The sequence below is a fragment of the Larimichthys crocea genome, chromosome II, assembly GCF_000972845.2.
Source record: "Larimichthys crocea isolate SSNF chromosome II, L_crocea_2.0, whole genome shotgun sequence".
Classification (NCBI taxonomy): domain Eukaryota; kingdom Metazoa; phylum Chordata; class Actinopteri; family Sciaenidae; genus Larimichthys; species Larimichthys crocea.
Genome location: NC_040012.1, coordinates 4444376 through 4465862, shown reverse-complemented (window position 1 = coordinate 4465862; position 21487 = coordinate 4444376). Strand labels below are relative to the sequence as shown.

The following is a 21487-nucleotide window of genomic DNA, read 5'->3' as shown; positions in this document are numbered from 1 at the left end:
CCTTTAGTTTATGGACGTTTGATGACACATCATGTCTGAAGCATGTCTGATGTGTGCATGTGTTCAGGATCTGACTCCATGTAGTTCTCGGACCCCGTACCACCCCCTGCAGCCGTACTGGCACCTTCCTCCAATCCTGTTCCAGAGTTTTTATCATCAAGGCTAATTTCTGCCTGTAATCTGATTAGGGCTCTGAGCTGCTTTAGCACCCTGCTGTGCTGTCTCTCTCTCAGCTGCCTTGCGTGCACACACACACACACACACACACACACACACACACACACTGTATGACATCCAGTCTCTACAGCTTGCTGTGTGGCCGGTGTGTGTGTGTGTGGTCGTGTCGCCACCTCCATCCCTCGCCTGTCTGCTTGCCGGTAGCAACCCTCGCCTCCACGAGTCTGCTGTCCACCGCCGTCGACCACCGCTGTGAGCGGAGGGGAGTCATAGCAGCGGAGCATCCTTCTGTTTTTCTCCCTTAAACATGTTTCGTAACCCATGGATCTCCGGTTACCATGTGAACCATGTGCAGCCCTGTGGCCAAGGTAAGGCCCTTTGAAAGGGGAGGGCTTGGTCTGGCTATAGGAAGACTTGTTTAACCCACTTGAATACCCTTAACTCTATAGACTGCTCGGGGGACTTGGTTAATGCAATTTAGCTCCTTACTGAGATAAATGACGGAGTTTGGTGGATGATACTTTAGCAGGAGGCTCCGGCTTGACAAGATGGGCTGTGAAGTTTCCTTGGCGTCTCTTTATTTTGCTTCTGCTTGCTTGGTTGGATCAGCTGAAACGATGAAGTGTTACCCTGTCTCGTGCATTTAAGGATTTCGGGATACAAAAAGGTACAAATAGATACTGTGGTTTATCCAGCATCAGACTGCTTCGAATGAACGACTAATTTTTGTGGTTGTACGTTCAACAGGTGTGTGTTATCTTGTCACTCTTGTCATTACCTGATGAGACCGAAAGCTGTTCATGTTGTCAACCAGCAAACCTTTCCGGACAGATTGTGTGCAAGCGAAGGCCCAGTTCACTCAGGGAGTCTATTTTGCACCTCTGAATATTTATAGAAAATCCCTCTCCTCACCACGCTCACTTTGGGGCCGTCAGCAGCCTAAGCTGCTCTCTGGCACTGCCAGCCTTGAGTCTTGTGCTGCTTGTCTTGTTGACAACCTGGAAAGTAGGACTGACTTCTGCACAAGGGGCTTTCCAGACTGATAAGCAGACAGATACATGCACACATGCTGGCACGCGGACGGGAGATGAAATAATCCTATAAAGGGTTATGACTTACACTTTATGGATTTCAAGTATGGAAATAGAGTTGTAGCCAAAGTTGTCACAGCCATGTAGGATCAGTAAACATCAAGACAAAATCAAGACCCCCAGTCCAGATTTCTTGCCTTGCTATGTCTTGTGTCATGCCTTAAAATCAAAACATGTCACTTCTGAGTCCTTCACAGAACACAGAGAAGTCCTTGGACCTGCTGTTTCAGTGACTCTCAGGACTCTGCTTCCTTTCACTTACACTCACTTTCTGTCCTGCCAAACGTTCCCCGCTGTATTGCCACACAGTCAGAGGCCAAAATAAGGCCGGAGGTGTTCTGAGGCGTCTGCAGCGGTAACACAATCTATCTCCTGTACCGGGCTACAACTTTACAACAGACTGCTGTGGCTGCGACATGAGAGCGAGAGCATCAGCTATCAGCTGGGAACTGGACGGGAACTTTCTGAGTAAACTTTTTTTTGACAGGTGACTCATACTGACGCTGGAAAAGTTCTTGTGGGAACAGAAACAAGCACGTTGTTGGTGTTTTACCAAGAGACGCAACTTCTCTTCAACTTGAACTGGTGGTGGCACATTAATGATGCTCATTATGTGAGCAATTAGTAGTGATTATACAAGGGGTTGTAAAAGATTTAGAGTATGCATTTCTTGCATGGGTAGGAATCAAACCAACATCAGGTGTTTCGGATCAAAAACAACAATATGATTCAGGAGGTCCCGTTTGAGTTTAAAGGTGACACCAAACACTGCAACACTTCGCAGCCGTTTATTAGACGACTCACAACTCTCAGAAACATTTTCTAACATGATTTTATCCTCCACCTTGACAATCTGAGCAGAAATATGCTGCTTGTACTACAAAGTAGTCCACCGGGAATGTGGCCAACTCAATGCCATGTGGAATATCATTGCATTATGTTCTTGGCTCGACAATCCTGCATCTTTGTCCAGACTCCTCAGCGTCGGGCTGTGCTAATACAAATATCTCTGATGAAATGAGTCAGGGGGGGTGTGTGTTGTTATCTACTGTACATCCAAAGCCAGAGATGTACAGTTCATTTTGACAAGGTTAACATGTCCCAACACTCCCAGTGTCGACGCAGACGTACTGAATATTGAATTTAAAGGTGGAGAACGTTGATTTGTTTGTTTCTCTTTTTAGGAATTGGAACTCAAGCTCCGACAAAACTTTGCAACTCAACCTCGTTGCCAACAGACGCCTTAAGGTGAGCTATATGTTTGCGATCACCACCCCCTGATTGAACTTTCTGTTATGAGGGCCGACAGTTTTCTGTAGTATCTGTAGTTCTGTATTTACCATCGGTCTCATTTTTGCCTTGTCATCAAGACGGGGATATGTAAGGATATAGGTTTACTACAGTGGAGCGCTTTAGCTTATCATGCGCAGTAAGCATTTAAATCTGCAGATGCCTGGAACAGCTTATCCTAAGACACTTTTTTGTTCACATGGCATTACAGCCATAATTCCTCCTTAAGGGCCACTTTGCATAAAACCCCCCTTTTGCATTAGTTGGCAGTGTTTCTGCTGGCTGTTCAGCATTAGACCTTTAGCATAGTAAGCAAATTACCGCTCCACTCCTACAGAAAATGTAGGCCGAAAATTCACCAATGTACATTTTTCAATAACAATTAGAATAAAAAATAAAGTTTAAAATTAAAATCTGCTTTTTAAACATGAGAAACATGATTAACTTTTATGGATTGGAGCAATTTTATCCGATGTGTTCCTTTAAAAGAAATACTGACGGTTGAAAGGAGTATTGTAGATGTAGGCCTCATTAATAGATAAAGAGTTGAGAAGAAATGAGAGCCGGAGTGAGAGGTGTGTTTTTTAAAATCCTGGCTTGTGCGACTTGTTGATTGTGACATGTAAAGACGTTAAGAAGTAGACTTGATTGTCTGTTTCCACTTGGAGCAGAGTCAGAACTCGATGGCCTAGTTCTTAAGCTGGATCGTGTTGGGAAGTGACTCCAGCTGAGTTTGACCTTTACCTGCCAGCGCCTCTTTAAGATCGGGCGTTTGAGGGGAAGCAGCTAGGCTACAAGTTTATACTTGGTGTTGGACTGCTTTAATTAAATATTTATTTTTGCATTAAATGTAATAAGTTTGTGACTCTGTCTTCTCGTTCAGTTTTCAGAGTGACTTCTCCTTGGGTGACAAGACCACCTTGGTCAAGAGTGTTTCAGATACAGATGCCAAATTTCTGGCTGTCCTTCCCAAGGGTGTGCATTGGTTTTAAACACACACACACTAACTCAGACTAAAGCAAATACATTGATGCTTTTGACATTTGTACTAAATTTATATTCTCTCCTCTAATATTCAGTTTCAGAGTTGAAGAAATACTTTGAGGGAGCCGACACCAACGATTCGGAAATGAACAGGTATCTTTCGGGGCTCGCTGCACTTCATTTTCACACGGACACGTGTAAATATTTTCAGAGAGACTAAATCAGCGGCTCACGTCTTGTCTCTGACAGGAAGGAGAGGATAGCCCGGCGCCTGGAGGGGATGGAAAGCGATGCTCCGCCTGCACTGGTGCCCGGCGGTTTGGTAGCCAACAGAATGCTGGAGGAGGATCCTCCGCGGTACACCCGCGCCTCAGATCCCTGTGAGCCTTGTGTGATGGGTAAGCATGGCATGATGCACTGCAAAACATATGATTCTGCCTGATGTGGTGATTTAATATGTGGTAAAAGTTTTTTTTAGCATTAAAAGCAACCCTGGTTACAACATCAACTCATCTAGTGGTGATTCTGGGCATCTGGACTGGTCCATTGTGTAAGATTTAGGAGGATCTTGATATAATATTAATAAGTATGTTTTCATTAGTATAAAATTACCTGAATATAAGAAGTGTTGCCTTAAAATGAACCCCCCTCTGTATCTACAGAGAGAGCGGGTTCTCTTCCATGGAGTCCAAACCAAACTCTAGATCTGAGCTTTTGCTTTTTACGTAATTTCACAGTTTGTCCTACATGCTTGGAAGGAGAAGGTGAGGCGTGGGAGAGTATTCAATTGGCTGCAATCTGCAACTTCACCGCTAGGTGGCACTAAATCCTACACACTGGACCTTTAATGAGCGTAGCTGTGTGAGTGAAAACAAGAAATCAGTTGTTGCATGTTGTTTTGCATCATTTTACCAGAAGTGATGTGATGTATGATGTGTTTTGTGAGAATAATGCCACATTTGTGTCATGTGGGAAGGAAAGTTTTTATGTCATTAGACAGTTGAGTGTTAAAAAGCCAAACAAACCTTGACTCGTGGTCTGTAGCTGACATGGCAGCCATATGTGTTTACTTTTAGGCTATCGTGCACCTCGTCGGATATCTCTGAGCTTTTGCAAATATTTTGTCCAGTCGTAATTGTGACTCGGAGGTTGACGTGGACGGTATTTGCACAAACTCCCACATGAATGTGGCATTAATTCAAGAAATGTTGATTATAAGTAATGGAGCATTTCCACTATTTACCACAGTGAGGCGCTACAGTCGAGAGGAGCTGGAGGCCCCCCAGAAGCAGGTGTCATCCCCAGACAGATCGCCTCAGGTCAAAAGCAGTGTTGGCGGCGGCCGTCAAGAGCCAGTGTTGGTGTATGTTGACCCAGTATCGTTATCCAGCTCCTCTACGCCCACATCCGGCCCCGCAGACCCCTCCAGCCTCAGTTCCAAGGCTGAACGCATCGCCCGCTACAAAGCAGAGCGCCGCCGCCAGCTGTCAGAGCGTTATGGCATCCTCCTGGATCAGGAGGCGGACATCGATTACTCACCACGCTACCGTTCCCGGCGTGATCCAGAGGTCGCTGATCGACAGCCAGCTCCCAGGCGAGACAGAGACAGACAGGAAGTGGAGGAACAAGGACGTGAACCCAAGGTGCCATACCGCTCAGGAGTGGGCAGGGTTTACATGAGGACACACCCCGAACCTGCCACTGTTCCCACCTCCACGCCCGCCCACTCAAACCAAGCCCCTCCCCCCACACAAGAAAGACAGAGAGGATTCTCGGAGCGGGAAAGAGCGATGAACATCGAGAACCACCGGCGGGGTGGGGCTCAAGAGCGCTCAATCACATCTAGGAGCAGAACTCAGGAGCTGCATCCGCCCCCGCCCCAACAACAGCAGCAGCAGCAGCACCATCAGGACGACGCCCACCAGGAGTCAAGCCCCGCCTCCACCAGGGATTACAGCATCGCGGCGGTGCCCAGCTCCCCTCGCACCGCCCGCCGGGCGTCGCTACCCTCAACTCGCTACGGCATCTCACCTGGGGATTTATTCATAGAGCAGCAGGCCCAGAGCATCCTCAACAGGCAGGGGTGAGTCTAAAAAAGCGATAAGAAAATACATGAAACTCCAAGATATGAGTCTGATTTTAATAAATACACCTTTAAAGTCTAACTTGACACTAGAAATCACTTTTTTTTACAGTGTATTCATAGACATAGATGATCCTCTTGCTGCTAATATAAATATAAATAATTTGATTTGTGCAGAAAGTCAGTCTTTCCAAAATTCATGAATCGGTGCAATTTCGGGCTGTCCACCGCCTGCTGATCTACCTAGCCTTGTGCTTTTACCACCATGCCAGTATCAGATCTTTCTAGACCGTGTGTCCAGCTCTGTCACGCTTGCCCTGCTCTAGTTTCACATAGAAAAGTGATGTGGGGAGCTCATCAGGAAAAGGTTGTAGGGCAGCAGGGTTGGTTTTTGGAGGGAGGGGGCGGGATATAATTTCCCTCCTTGCCCCCAAGAGGTAACCCTGATTTAACAGCAGCTTGGTTCATTAGCGAAGAGCCTATGTAACGTTCTATTATAGACTGCCACATTATCTCATTCGTCAAGTCAATGAAAGAGAATTTGACTTGGTGACGCTGAAGCAGAAACAAGTGACATACTGTACTATGACCTGAATGCTATAAATAGCAAAAATAACTTTTGATCAGCGTGTGCGACGCGCACGATACAGCAAATACTCCTGATGATGGTTCGGCTCATTTTGCTCTGATCTTTAAAAGAACGATCAGAAGTTTCCTTCATGGTTTGACACTGTCACGACATCATCCTGTAGCCTGGCCGCCCTGTCAAAGAGCGACTGGTCTCTCAACACAGACTCAGAGAGTGACACTCAAACAGTCTCCAGCTGGCCTTCAAGGTACTGTGTACTGCTACTACTACTGTCGGTGTGAACCCTTCACAAAGCCCTGTAGTCCACCGGGTACATGTGTTAACGCTGGCAGCATTCAGGGAGTCATATTTTCATGTAACCGCTGAAAACCTTCCTGAAATGTTTCTTTTCCTTACACTCAGATCTCTTTCACATATTCTAAGTCTTGTTATAAGTCTTAAAAAGTGTTCGATCAGCAGATATCTTGCTACAATACTGCTGGGGGACACCTTAAAAAAAATCAGGAAAGCAGCTAGATAACAAGCCAGCACTTTAAAACACATTCTCTGTGGACATGCAGCTGACTCATTCCAGTAGATATACCGGTAAATATAACATCCATTCAGTAATACTTCCCGGATTAACTGGTGTTGTGGTCTCCCTTTTTAACAACTCTTTCAGGTTTGTGGATCTCAGTCAATTTTTCAATTGACCAATTTTCATCCAACTTACAACTTAACATTTATTCATCGAAAGATTTATTGAATACAAACACTCATTTTCCCTTTATTCATCCCGTCTACATCTCAAGCTCATCAAACTACGACTTTTCTGGTTAAACGCCTTTGACACCTTTAAAACATGCTATCATTCATCGAGCCAAAACAAGAAGAACACTCTCTGTAAACTCAATACTTGTCCCTAAAAGACCCACTTCATGTTACAACACTTAAGATCACGCTCTATAAACATCTCCGCAGTTCTGCAAACACAATAACCGTCCTCTGCACCTACATCCTTATCAGATTAGTGTGATTGTATGGCCTGGGTTTCATGAACAGTTCAGTGAGGTTAGGGGACAACATTAGTCAGCTCGATGCCGTGACCCAGTCGCCAGTGAGACACAGACCGACTCAGCACTTGTCAGCTGAGGCTACACTCACGCCCCCCCCTGCTCAGATTCTGGCCCGTTAACCCCTATGAAATTACATCTAGTCTTGTACCCTGTTGGTAAATTTGACAATGTTGTTGCATAAGACCATCCATTTACCCTTAAGAGCTTTTGACCTGATGTGTTTTCCAGCTGAAAGGATTATGAAGTGAAATCGATGACCATAAATCTTTGATTCTAATTGAATGGTCTTGCAGGGTTTCCTGTTCAGGTTTTAGCTCCTTGAGTACGTGTATTTCTGGAGTGGACCATGGCCCAGATACATGATATAGCTGGCTTGCTGATAGCCTATGAAAGGATGAGGGACCTCGGTCAGACTTTGAGCTTTATCGACAGGTGAAATTCAAAGAGGAATGGCTAGATAGACCTTTCTAAAGTATGTGTGTATTAAAAAAGCTTGATTGAGTAACAACTGAGTTTTCCACTGCGAAAAGTGGTGGATAGTACCTGGTAAATGGTACTTTATTTTGTATCATCTCGGGTGAGGTTGAGCTGATGCTAAACAAATGGATTTACAACACTGATCGGTCAAAGAATCATCTCTAGAATCAACACAGAGCAAACAGAGTCGTCTTGTTGTCTGCGATCTGATGGGTTTCCCAAACTCAAACTTGTTTTTCAGCATCTTGTCATGCTACCTTCAGTGTTTTCTGAAACTAAATTGGTCTCCTCCTTGCTGTGACAGCCATCCCTTCAATATCTTGTTCCTGTGTTTGTGTCACATTGGTCATATCGTGGAAGTTTCGCCATGATGATCTTCTAAGAAACTGACTTAGAGGGTTCTAATGAAACCAAGAAAAGTACCTGGTACCAAAAATGAGTGAAGTTGAGCCCAGTCATACCATGCAACATACCTGGCCTTTGATGCGCATTTGTAAATATTAAGTAAAACCAAAAGAGAACATTATGATCCCTGTTGTATGCCACTGCCTTAGTGGCCTTATCAGCTGCTTATTCTAGCAAGTATTAGTGTGTAATCATGTACTGTAGCACAAGCACTGTGTAAGTCCTTCATGCCATGTCAGATAAAGCAGAGGCCCATCAATTATGCCCGGCTTAGTGGTCTTGAATGAGATTAGAGTAACCTTTGGCTACAGGGGTCAGAAGGTCGCAGATGAAAATAGTTTGGCTTACTTTTTTGGCACGGAGACGTCACAGAGAGGGAGATGTTTCAAATTTATAGTCAGGACATGTTGCTGCATAACCTTGGTGCAATTCTAGAGTAGGTTCAGGGGGGCTCAACCTGGTCCTGTGACAGTCTCATGACACAAACCTTTGTACAATATGCGCTTGGGGACACACATCCTTGATGAGATTTGTGAAATTAGATTGAGCAGAAATCAAATAATTATAATACAAATTGGTCAAGTACTTAGATAGATTTGAGTTGAGGGTGTCAAGTTTGCCCGTTTGAGCACCTCTTGTTTGAGTTGAGTTGAGAGTGACGTACCTGAACTCAGTGTCCCTTATCCATTCCTTTCCCCAAGAATCCGAGTAAAGGAAAGATTGTCCAGGGATGAAACTGTCCAGAGGCCACCTGACTGGAGTCCAGACAGGCACCAGGCTAACAGACATCGTACACAGGCTAACGCTGCTCAGTACACGCCACAGCGCTCAGAACTCGCCCAGCAAAGGACTGTTTCCCAACTTCAGCCCAGTCCAGGCCACCATCCTGCCCATGGTCAAACAGCCTCTCCTCCCTCAGCTCCTGAGTACCAATACTCTGGCTCTGCTATGGATTCTCAGCCCTATTTGGCCATGCCTGCCCCAGGGACCGCCAAACTTCCTGGACCGCCTGAGGTACAACCAAGAAGGAGAGTGAATGCCGACCAAATCTATGCCAACCACAGAGAGGCAAGATTGGAGGCGAAGCAGGCCCTAAAGGAAGAGGTCCATACAGAGGGCCTGCTAAAGAGCAGGAAAGCTGTGCTGCCCTCAGAGATACGCCGAAGGGAAAAGAGCGTGGATGATCCTCACAGGGGCCGGCATGAAGACATGGACTGGCAGAGCTGCAGCCCAGAATGGAGACGGAGGAGTCGAGGTGAGGAAGACTTGGACCGGGAGAGAACGAGGGAGAGGGGGAGGGAGAGGAATGTCGAGAGGATCAGAGAAAGAGGGAGAGAGCACCTTTCTAGCCATGACAGCCAAGAGGAAAGAGTGTTCAGATCTTTGCAGCCTTCCATTACATCTGTACGCCATCAACCCAGGCAGCATCAATCCTCAGAGCCTGTGTACCATCAAGAGCCCCGAATTCCCGAAGACCCTCCAACGCAGCAACAATATGAACCCACAAGGAGGCAACATGGTCCTCAAATTCAACAGCAAGATCCACCGAGGCAACATCAGTATGATCACTCGAGACAGCCCCAAGAGCCTCTAAGACCACAGCAGCCTCAAAGACAGCAGGAGTTCGAGCCCCAAAGACAAGAGCATGCAAGTCAGCAGCAAGACTCCCAGAGAAAACAACAACAACTAGATGAAGACCTGGAGCCACAGAGGCAGCAGGATCCATCAGGGCAGAGGTTTGACTCCGCCGTCTACCTCCAGAAGGGCCCCGCTTTGCCTCAGGCCAAACACAGAGGCACGGAGATAAGCGGAGCGCCCAAACCCAAGATACGAACCCGCTCCATGTCCGATATAGGGATAAGCCAGCATGCTCCCATGTATCGTATGGAGAGGGCAGCGGCCAGCAGGGAGACGCTGAGAGCCGTCCCTCCATCGGGGATTGCTAACGGAGAGATGGGCACCCTGGACACAAGGGTGTCGGTAGCACAGCTGCGACACTCTTATCTGGAGAATGCCAACCGGAAACCAGAGCTGTAGGTCCACTCGCATGGGCTCTGTGTTGCATCGCTAAATAACCGGCTAACTCTGCATTAGTAAAAGCTGTTGCAAATAAATAATCCAATGATCCAAGGTAATAATACTGTCATTCTGTGGCATGAAATGTGTCAAGGTGATGTGTAGCATTACATGTCTGCAGTTTTGTTTGACGAGCTTAACTTACCTGTTGAATCAGTTGGAAGTTGTGCGCTGTTGCATGTTAACACTGGGTGATGGCTCTTCACTGTCAGGTTGCAGTTAGGTTGTTGTGCTTTGCGTGTGCGGCAATATCAGTGTGTGAGACCTGGTTCTTAACTGCTAGTCTACATCAAAACAACAACAAAACAACCGTCATTAATAGTTTTCTACTCTCCCTATTTGTTGTCCTCGTCACTCTTTTTTAAAATCCATACGCCACCCTAAAAAGCGAGCCTACTAAAGTAGATCTGTCAACAATGGAGGTAGATCCGGCTAGCGTCAGCGATCGGGACAGGGGTACACGGAGGCCTCGACGTTACATCACTCCAGGAGACAACCGCATGTCGGAGAGGTTTAGGACCCAGCCCATCACCTCTGCAGAGCGGCTGGAGTCAGATAGGTACATGAGGGGGCTGTCTGTAGAGATCTGCAGGAGCAAATCAATCATCTAAATGCTGATGCTTGATGTATAATCTTGATTTCCGCAGGTCTCGTCTAAGCCCATCACAGCTGCAGGACGTGGAAGGTAAGCTCAGTTTGTTGCATATACAATATATATGCATACTTCTTCCAGAAGTTTAAATACAGCTGAACATAATTCTTTTTTTTTTTCATGAGATGAAGAAAAACTGGACGACAGAGCCAAAATGAGTGTGGCTGCCAAGAGGTCTCTCTTCAGGGTACATTTCCTACTTTATGTACATTTCAGTCACTGGGACAGATTATTCGTACTGTATATTTTTTAACTTCACTGTTATGGCCTCAGCTTTTAACCAAAGTACTGATGCATGCCTGACATATTCTTGCAGGAGCTAGAGAGGACATCAGAGGGATGCATTCCCAAACCGCGCTCTCGAAACACTGCGGTGGAAAGACGCCTGAGACGAGTCCAGGATCGCTCACACACCCAACCCGTGACCAACAAGGAGGTGGTCAATGCTTCAAGGTAGAGCTTGTGCATCATAAGATCTGAAGATCACATACTACTGGGCTGTTTTTTCCCCTTTTATTTATTATTCTGTCTGTAATTTCTCCTCTTTGTTGCCTCTTCTTTTTCTTTGCCTTGCATTTTCTGTATTTCACCTCCCTTTCTCCACTTTCAAGTGATCCTGCCACACCGTCACAACCTGTGGGCATCCACACTAATGTAACTCGTGTCCCCAGCCCCACTATACTCACCAGTGTGACCAACATCAGGTACAGCTGAGCCCGGCTTTGCATCTATATGTGTGTATAAAGTTTCAATGATTTTAAGTTCAACAAAAATATTATAAGTGTATGAATGAATTTAAATCCAGTATTGAATCCACTTTGTGTTCAATGCAAGTGTGTCTCCCTCTCCTGGTCACAGAGCTGATCTGCTCCTCCGGCTCACCTTACCTTGTTATTTCTGCCCGCTCATGTGCTGGTGTCATAGTTGTGTGACTGTGGACCTTATAGGGGAAGGAAGCCGGTGTTTACGCAACAACTCATTCAGTACTTTCCATGGCCAGTCTCTGAACAGTGTTTTCTCACATGCAGGTCACAAATGTCGGTATCTTGTCTAAAAGGTCAGAGGTTGAGCCGGTTAAAGCCCTCTGCACGTCTGAGTTCACGTCCTGCAGTTTGTTTACCAACCCTGGTTTAACTTAGCACGCTGTTGGGAGATCGCCATATCCCCTGCAAACATCTGAGTGCATTATATGATTATCTGGCATATGCGTGCTGATCTACTTATGTCTCTGTTGCTGTGCATGTAATCTGACACAGTTGTCACAGTTATTTACCTGCGAGCTGGTTGAGTTCTTTGAGATTTAGCAGAGGATTAAATTCATTTTTGCTACCTTAAGGCTGAATCTTTAGTAAAAACTTTATATAATGACTATTCGAGGAGAGACACGTTACAGTTTTTTCATTTAAAACTGAAATTTAACAGTAAAAGAAGTCAAAGGCAACTGGATGCTTCATTCTTGACACTTTGACAGCACCTCCTATCGGTGTCTTGTTTAATTTTAGACACCTTATCCTCTGTTACAGTTTAGAAACCCAATATTTCAAATATCCGAATGTGGTAATGGTGATAATGTCTTAATATTTGGAGATTTAGCCATCAAACAGCTGTGAGAAGACTTACTTTACACCCTTTCCTCACCCACTTGACCTCCTTTTGTCACTACCCAGCATCCAGCCCTCCTCCTCCCAGCCAGGCTCGGCAGGACAGGATCAGGAGAAGGAGACCCAGGAGCACCAGAAACCAACTCAAGCTCCAAGCGCCGGGGCCGAGGGAGATAGCCACGGGCCTGTCTCGGACGAGCCTGACCTGTCCACCCTCAGTTTGACTGAGAAGATGGCTCTCTTCAACCGCCTCTCTCACGCTACGGGAAAGAGCCCTGAGGCGGCCAGAGGAGACACCCGTCTGCGCAGGGCCAACGCCCGGTTTCAGACTCAACCTATAACCCAGGGAGAGGTGGAGCAGGTAAAAAAAAGGTTTTATGTCATGTTGGCCAAACGTTTGAGGCGCAAGCACCAGTGTGAAGCACAATAGCATACGGACAGTGGTGTAGAGATTGCAGAGAGATGCAGAAATGAAGATCTCAGGATTATTTGGATATAAGATCTTCTTACACTTAAACAGGCCTGAAGCAGCAGACGATTCACTTCCAGGTCACTGTGCACACTGTACCGAGTGTGTTGCAGTGCTCCAGTTTCCATTGATGCGTGATGTGGATGAATAACGTGGTTCTCTGTGCAGCTGGACGACTCTCAGATAACAATCCTTTTGCTTTTTTAATACAGTGGCCTCTAGATGTCACAAATAGTTCAGAAATACTCTGCATAAGGAAGCCAGTTTGTCAGTCGATACGCAGCAGAGTGCTGCTTGTGTAATCATGAAGGAATATTCAGTTCTAGCTCTCATTTTGTTGCTGATGATGATGTTCCGGATGGGATACTTTTCCACCTATGTAGCCGAAACATCGCCCGACTTGTCACGGCCTTGCACAGATATATTGTCCTCTTTGCACAAATTGTATTTTGCATCCTATAATCCCCTACACTGACACTGCTTCACACTCTAAATGCACTGAAACCCAATAATGCTGCCCCAGGAAACACGGTGTCAGCTGCTTCATAACAGGTTGATTCTCTACAGTGAGTCATAGTCAATTACCGGTGTCCACACAGGAAGCTGAGCCCCCGGTAACCTCTGCAGTGTGTAACGGTGACTTAGAGGCCAGTCGGGGAGAACATGTAAGACGCCCCTCGCTTGGTTGCATTGAATGACTCCGCTATCGATTGATCTGATTGGCCGTGCTGGTGACCAGTGTTGTCCTGTCTTGCTTACAGTAGATGAACGGTAGATGTTGCTCTGTCACGACTTGATTTCAAAGTTTCGGATGCCTTGTTTGGATGTAAGCAGCTTCTGTGACATGCTCGCTCACTGAATAACAAGCATGGGATTATTTGACTGCATGCTAGTTTATTCAGGCTTCAATCCAACCTGAATAAACTAGCAAAGAAAAAAAAAAAAACGCTTGTCTGGGGAATCAGTATGCGGACGGATCCGGCCTTGATATCGAGCTGTGTGCAGCAGTGTGTGAAGGGTCAATACAGGCCTTGTATTGCAACCAAAAAATCAACTGACAGCAGTCTGTGAGTTTGAGCATCTCTGCTGGAGCTGATACAAGAAGAGATGCAATGCATTAATATTGAACATGATAGTCACACAGATGTATAGTGCTGTTTTTCCTGAGCTTTAATGAGTTAAATGACAAACAAATGTCTCATGTCAACATTTTTCTTGGAGATCACATCACAGTTTCATCATTCGTGATTAAATATTGTCTGAAAGCACCACTTTTATTGTCACATTATCTATTTTGTAATTATCATAAAGCTCTATCTTGAAGTTAGGACAATCACATTTATAGGAAATATATCTGGAGCAGATCCAAGAAAGATGAATGCCACAATAAAATATCTTGTGGATGACGTAGTTTACATGCTTATGAGTGTCAGGTGATCACTGCTGTAAGTGAAATGTTTTGTGTTTCAGTTGTGTCGACGTCTGTGCTTCCTGCTGCCATTTTACGAATGCTGCAGCTTCATGAGCAAGCCTGAAATGTTTTCTCTAATAATTAGCTTTGATTTCTGCCGTCCTTCCCCTCATCCATTGATCCATCCATCCATCCATCCATCCATCCATCCATCCATCCATCCATCCTTTCCCATCTTTCATCCTCTTTGTCATCCCACTCTTTACACCATACCTTCTGTAACATCCACACATATCTCTATTAATCTCTAACTTCCCCACCTTTAATCCATCCCTCTCACCCCTTCAGCTCTCCTGTTGTCACTCTATCCGTCCTGACTTCTCTGACATGATTCCTGCTGTCCCCGCAGCTGAAAAACGGAGGTGAAATCAAGCTGGAGCCCCTGTCAGCCTCCCTTGTCCGCTCTGTGGCCGCCGTCACCTCCCAAGCCTCTGTCACCACGGTAACCATGCCAGGCAGCAGCAGCGGCGGCGTTGGCATCGATGACGGTCTCCGTCCAGGGAAGTCCACCGCCGTCCCCTACATCCCTGCCCAACAACAGGCTACCAGCACCACAAGCAGCCACCAGGAGAGGGCGTTGAGGTATTTCTCCATGACCCAGAGTGGAGACCCAGGCCACCCTGAGCCCGAGCTCAACTCCTCCCCTCTCCTCTCTGCTGAGAGCAGAGAGAGACTGGGGGCTCCTCTTCCTCCCACCTCCGCTGCTGGTCACAGGCAGCAGGGGGAGGCGGCGGAGGAGGGCAGGAGAGAGCGTCAGGAGGAGGAGGTTAGGGGGAGACAGCAGGGAGGAGCCAGAGAAGAGAACCAAGGCATTAAGGGAAAGCCGCACTCCCCCGAAAGGGACCGGGAAGGCAGGCAGCGGCATCAGCATCCCCAGCTTCAGCACTCTGCCGAGTCGTCTTTGTGGAGGGGCGAGTCGGAGCCCCTGCCCAGCTGGAGAGCCGCAGACGGTGACTCCCAGGAGAGAAGGGAGAAAGCAGAGGGAGGAGGAGGAGGAGGAGGAAGAGGAAGAGGAGTCTACCTGAGAGAGACAGCTCACAGCTCCTCCACACAGGAGCAGGAGAGGAGCCAGGCTGGCATCTCAGGTAGGATGCTTCTCCGATGGCTTGCACAGAAAAGAGATGGAGACGTGGAGAGTGAGGGAAAGAATGACAGAGAGAGGTGTGAAGGAAGGAGGTGGGAGGAGAAATTAAAACAGAGTGGACATAAAGGGAAGCGATGTCTAGGGAAGGAGCTGTTCTCATTATCCTCATTGTCTTATGCAGCGTGCTCCCACGCACGGTCGCTTTCTGCCGGCTGCACACACTCTCGTCCCTGCCGGGGGGGTGTTTGATTTGGCTGATTCAGAGAGTGAGAGAGTGTGTGAAGGAGACACAGACGTCTGTGGCTGCATCTAATTAGCATATTTTTCAAAGCTTTTTTTGCCTCATGGCTCCCTTTGTCTAGAAAGAGGAAGCCCCCTTTAAATGACATGCTATTTGTCAACTAAGACACGTCAAGCGTTTTTAAAATCGATCTGTGTGCGCTCACTGTCACGGCCTATAAAGGGGCTGTGGTCCCCCTTGCACCACATTACGCCTGTGGGTTAGCCGTGCTCATGCTACAGCATAATGGGCCTGACCTGTTTTTTTTATGTGGGTAATGCAGAGTGTCTCTTGGGGTGGTCTTCTCTCATGCATGGACACAAAAAAGATAAAAGCACTCAGCGAGAGAGTGCAGAACAATTGTCCGGCACTTACATAAAGCAGGTAGAGGACAGGAAGGACACAATGAAAGCCTTGTCTGCAGGCTGTCCTCTTATTTAGTTCTGCGTGGGCAGATCTTCACCAAAGTGTAGCCTTTTATACTACAGTGTCATGAGGTTAGAAGGACTCACACTGATCCCCTGGGGACACTAACACCAACCCTGACCTCAACAAAAGTGATGAGTCTCAAGCCTGAGGTGTGATTTTTGTGCACACGGTGTAATTAATACAGATTCACACCTGATGTGGACCACACAGCAGGATCATCAGATTTCTCCCCTACAAAACCAGCTGCATGCGTGCATGTGCATGCATGCGGTTGATGGATGATTACACAGGGGGTTTAAGTTAATCAAACGATAATTAAAAATGGATGAAATGGGAAGAAAACAAACATCCAACTCTCAAATGTTGTTAAATTGTTCGATATTTCAGAATCTACCTTTAAAGGTCTTTTACACCCACACACTTGGTTTTCACTTTGGTTTATTGAGCTCATCTAATTTCCAAAAGTTTGTGGGTGTCTTTGACCCTGGTATTAGTTTTGTTGCACCTTAGAGTGGACGATTAAGATTGTCCTCTCTGGGGCGGTCGGTAGTGTAGTGGGTTAAGCGGCCGCCCCGTGTGTGGAGGCTATAGTCCACGCTGCAGCTGGCCCCGGTTTGAATCCCGCATCGGACGGCTATTTACTGCGTGTCACTCCCCCTCTCTCTGCTTCCTGTCTATCTTCAGCTGTACTATCATTAAAGGCATAAAAAGCCCCCAAAAAATAATCTTAATCTCTGTTTTGCACCCAAACATATCCAACGTCTCACCAAAGAGAGTTTAAATAAGTCAAAATAACCCTGCGTGAGCGTGCAGGCTCATTAAACCCTGACCATATATTTTTCTTTCAGACTTGCCTGATCATCCTGCACCACTGAGGCCGCTCATAGCTAAAGTGTCATCCAGGACAGTGTCTCACGTTCCAAGCAGCCATCAGCAGCAACCCAGCATCCAGCCTCCTCAAACTCTTCCCAAACCCTTTGCACAGCAGCCTCCCGCAACCCTACCCAAACCTCAGCTCGAGATCCAGCCCCAGCCGTACTCACAGCCACCCTCCCAGCCACCGCCGCCACCAACGTACCCCAAACCATTCACCCAGTCCCCACAAACCCAGCCCAAACCTCAGGGATTCATCCAGCCTCTCCCTAAGCCTTACCCGCAGACAGCCGCCCCCCCGCAGCCTCAGCCCAAACCCCAGGTGCCTCCGCAGACACCTCCCAAACCCCAGTGCTTCCCCCAGGCGCTGGTCAAGTCCCAGTCCCTGCCCCTGGACCACAGCGACGACCTCTCTGGAGATCTGCTGTCCCCCACGGAGTCTGGAGACCAACTGTCTGACGGCATGTCCTCCAAACAGATGTCCATCAGGGAGAGGTGAGTGAAGGTTTAAAGGTAGATATTAAAAACACATTATTACTCAGCTGCTGCCACCGTGAAGGTTGGCTGGACCAGTTACCAGGGCTGTCAAAAACACTTTTCACCATGCAGAGTCCTGGATGGTTGACCACATTAGGACATTGTAATGCTGCTCTAGAGTGTGTCTCCACTATCCCAACCAGTCTGGGCAGCAGACCAGTACCGAACATTTGTTACCAGGATACGAGGAAATGGGTTGATCTGGCAAAAAAAAAAAAAGAAAAGCTGAAAGCTGAGAGGTTATTATCGGTTATTTGTGTTGGACCTCACTCCTTGTTATGCCTTCGACAACAATATACTGATTTTAACCGGTCCAAGCAGTTTAGAAAGAAATCTGTGTGCTCTACTTTATGTGTTCTGTCTGTTTCTTTAAAATCTAGAAAGAAACCACAAATAAATACACCCTTCTCTTCTCTGTCACCCCGTCACTATGACTGCAGAGATAAAACAAAACTCAGGTTATTTGTGAACAAGCATATGAACCTGCAGAAAGACTAAAGATACCAAAGAGACTCCCTGTCTAAACTTATCCTCCACTGGGCATACTAATGGAGTGTGGAGAACAGTTACCCCGCTCTTGGCCCGATCCGATTTAAAAAAAATGTGCAAGGTGAAAATCTTTGAAGTATAAGGAGATGAGCTGGTGAATGTTCAGAGAGAAAAACACAGAGCCAGAGTTCGCTCAGATGTTCAGCAGTCGTACAGAGTCTGAGACACAAACAAGCCAATTATTTCCATCAGTATCACTTCACACATGAATTGCGATCAGGACAACATCTCGTGTTGTTCGGGCCTCTAATAATAGCCCGTTAAGAAAGATAAAGGCTCCTTAAATCTGCGGGCGCGAGTTAACCTTGATTACATTCACAAAAGGTGAAAAGTGAGATGTCAGCAAAGATCAGACACAGACAGAGTTTTTTTTTTTTTTTGTGCGCAGCAGCCAGCGCCTCATAAATTTGCAGCGTTTGACAGAATGAGGCAGAAGTCACCGCCTGCCCTTCCTTTGCAGTATATAGGTTTGTTCCGCCTTATTACCATTTTTGGAGGTGAGAGCGAGAGAGAGATTCATTTTTAGCAACATTGTGTTTCTCCTCCCAGCCAGCAGAGAGCTGCGTGGACCCGAGAAATCCTCGGAGATTTGGCAGATCCCTCCTAATGCCCTCATTTCTGCCCTGTCCACACTCAAGCTGCAGAGATGATGACACACTTTCTTTTACCCCCTCAGCCATCCTTTATCAGCGCTTTATATATATATATATATATTTCACGTTTGCTGGCTGTAGAGCTGAAATGTCCGACCTGGTTTTTCACCCTTGAAGATTGTTTTCTCGTGACCTTCATGGAAATAATGGAAGTTTTTCTTCCCTTTGTTGAACTGTCACAGACTAAAATAAACTCTGTGGAGAAACGTTAGCACTGGCAGAGCAATTCACGAGGTCTAAACCTAATGCAGCAAGACACAGGGTTAAAATTCAGCACATTACTTTGTGCTATATTTAAAGGGCTGTGGGGACAGCTCTGTCTGTGTTACTTGGTCACGTCACTGTTTTACCTCGTTACCAATCTAACCATCACTTACAGAGCCAAGGTTTATTATAATATATGGATCCTGTTCTAAATGAAAACACAGAAAACAAATAGTTATTATTAATCGTACTGGACCTGTGAAAAATAAAGTAACCTACAAACTAAATCTCATTTTACATTCTCCTCTGTCTTCACATGAAATGTCCTAATTTTAAAAGGTCATGAAACTAACTGTACATTACTCACATGACTGCCGTTTTTCAACAGTATTTAGCTTTGAAATTATTGTTATTATGATATTATTGTGTTATTATATTATAAGTTATCGAGCTCCATGTTCTCCCGTCTGATTTTGTTGTTGTTTCACTAGTTCGACAGCGCTATGACTAAAATTGTTGTTGTAGTGCAGAATTCAAACCGTTCTCCCACTTTAAGTAGCTTCAGTGTTGGGAAACGTTTATTGGACACTGCCAGACAAACATTTCAGTAAATCATCCACCTGTTTATTGAAGCTATAGGATGTTTAAAACCCAAGTTAATGACCGTGTTTCCCCCCCAAAACCCATCCTGACATACAGGATGTCGAATCTAGTTCTGCAATGATTGGCGGCACAGCATGAGATTTTAATGGTCTGTTGGGTTAAAGTGTAGTCAAGCTGTTATTAAAATGATTTTTTTTCTGTCAGAGTGGCACTGCTGAAGAAGAGCGGCGAGGAGGACTGGAGGAACAGGATCAACAAGAAACAGGAAGTGGTGAAGGTGGCGTCCACCGAGCAGCAGGCTCAAGTATGGGAGACGGAGCAGAGCTGCCAGAAGAAGGTCGGTCACTGATTATATTCTGTCACACATTTCTGATATCTGACGACCGTTATAATCACCAAAACTGGTCCACAATTCATTTCTGAGTTTGAGTTTTTTCCCTGGTTTACTTTGTTCACAGCAGCGTCCAATATACCAAACAACACGAGCAGCTGAATAAATGTGTGTCTGCTCCAGTTTGAGCCTCTGATGTAATTTTAGTTCATGCCCAGTCCCACAAAGCGAGACTATCTGTGGGCATGACGTTAGATTCTGTAGTCGCACCATTTGGGTTGTTGTCTTTGCAGCTCAGTGGCTCAGCAGAACCACCTGTCTTATTAAATTAGAGTTTTATTATTATATATATATGTGGTGTTGTTTTCTCTAGTGGACGTCAAGCTCGGTTCAGTAGATACCCTTAAAACGTCAGGTTATATTTAACTTTAGGTTGAAACACATTTTCTCTGCTGTTACATTTCTGGGTGTTTAACGGCTTTACCAAAGTAACCAGAGTGAAACACAAATGTCACATCAGAGCCCGCTGCTCATCACTCACGGTTACCATGTCATCTGTTTGTTTTGTTTTTTTTTCTAGCTAAGTGCTCCTTTCATTTCCATTTCCAGTCCATCTGTTGTTTTAGCCCAGTGGTCCAGATCAAGTGCAGCATCCGGCCCCCATAAACTGTAAACCAGGAAGCATATGGGACAGTCTGCTTGTAGAATTAGCAGTCTGGCATTTTGGGAAATAGATTTTTTCAGATCAGATTTGGATAAGCTTCGGGCTTTAATAAGACGGAATCACTTACAGCTCCTGTTAAATGTATAAGTTCAAAGAAGCTCTTATTTCAGGATTTACACTTTTTACTGCCGCTCATCTACTTCACATTAGTATTCTGTTGGAAACTGCCTGCTTAAACCCTGGATGGTAATCCCTCAGGCAGTCTCACCCCTAAACCCATTACAGCAACAATGCTCGCCCCCAAGCCTCCCTCCCTCTCATCGAGTACTTCCCTTGTGTTTAACCCCTCAGGAGGAAGGGGTGGTCGTTCAAGACTACTCCGCTGTGTCTGAACAGCTGTGGGTAAGACCCCGCACACCAAAACCCTAAACCAATCGGCTTCATGTGGGACCTGTGTTGTCCAATCACGGCTTTTGTGTGGACTTTGTGTGTGATTTGCTTCGCCTGGACTGCGGCTCTTTGAGTGCTCCTTTACTTCACAGTCTGTAACGCTGCTGAAAAGGTGCAGGGGTGGTAGCTGGAAGTTTTCTTTTCTTAAAGAGGCATTAAGTAATCAATGATATGAACATGCCTGAAGAAAATAAAGTATTAAATCTATTTAAAATAAGTTATATATTAGTGAACAGGGCCGACAACTTCAATCATTTTCTAAATGTCATTACTCTGAGATGGTTGGAGACTTTTACAGTTACAGAAACATTTATAGTTTTATAAAAAAAGAGTGAGTATAGAAATGTTTTCAAGCACTTGAAACGCTGCTTATTTGACATGAGAACAAAATGTCTGTAACTATAAATCAG

General features: G+C 45.9%; 1 protein-coding gene across 9 annotated transcripts in view; it reads left to right on the top strand.

Annotated features, from left to right (window-relative positions):
- Window positions 1-245: 245 nt before the first annotated feature.
- LOC104936207 (supervillin-like) overlaps window positions 246-21487 on the top strand; it is a 32766-nt gene continuing 11524 nt past the window's right edge. For 4 of the 9 annotated variants that reach the window (XM_019269421.2, XM_010752200.3, XM_019269415.2 and 1 more), the window contains exons 1-18: window positions 246-545; window positions 2453-2516; window positions 3442-3533; window positions 3638-3695; window positions 3792-3940; window positions 4791-5625; window positions 8853-10184; window positions 10616-10786; window positions 10875-10912; window positions 11005-11066; window positions 11196-11332; window positions 11491-11583; window positions 12547-12841; window positions 13549-13614; window positions 14770-15505; window positions 17062-17581; window positions 19837-19969; window positions 20979-21029. In XM_019269421.2, coding sequence (XP_019124966.2) covers window positions 485-545; window positions 2453-2516; window positions 3442-3533; window positions 3638-3695; window positions 3792-3940; window positions 4791-5625; window positions 8853-10184; window positions 10616-10786; window positions 10875-10912; window positions 11005-11066; window positions 11196-11332; window positions 11491-11583; window positions 12547-12841; window positions 13549-13614; window positions 14770-15505; window positions 17062-17581; window positions 19837-19969; window positions 20979-21029 — 4893 coding nt within the window. In that variant the 5' untranslated portion in view covers window positions 246-484. The remainder of the gene's footprint in view (window positions 546-2452; window positions 2517-3441; window positions 3534-3637; window positions 3696-3791; window positions 3941-4790; window positions 5626-8852; window positions 10185-10615; window positions 10787-10874; window positions 10913-11004; window positions 11067-11195; window positions 11333-11490; window positions 11584-12546; window positions 12842-13548; window positions 13615-14769; window positions 15506-17061; window positions 17582-19836; window positions 19970-20978; window positions 21030-21487) is intronic. The other 5 variants (XM_019269419.2, XM_019269418.2, XM_027289200.1 and 2 more) reach the window with 5 other exon arrangements.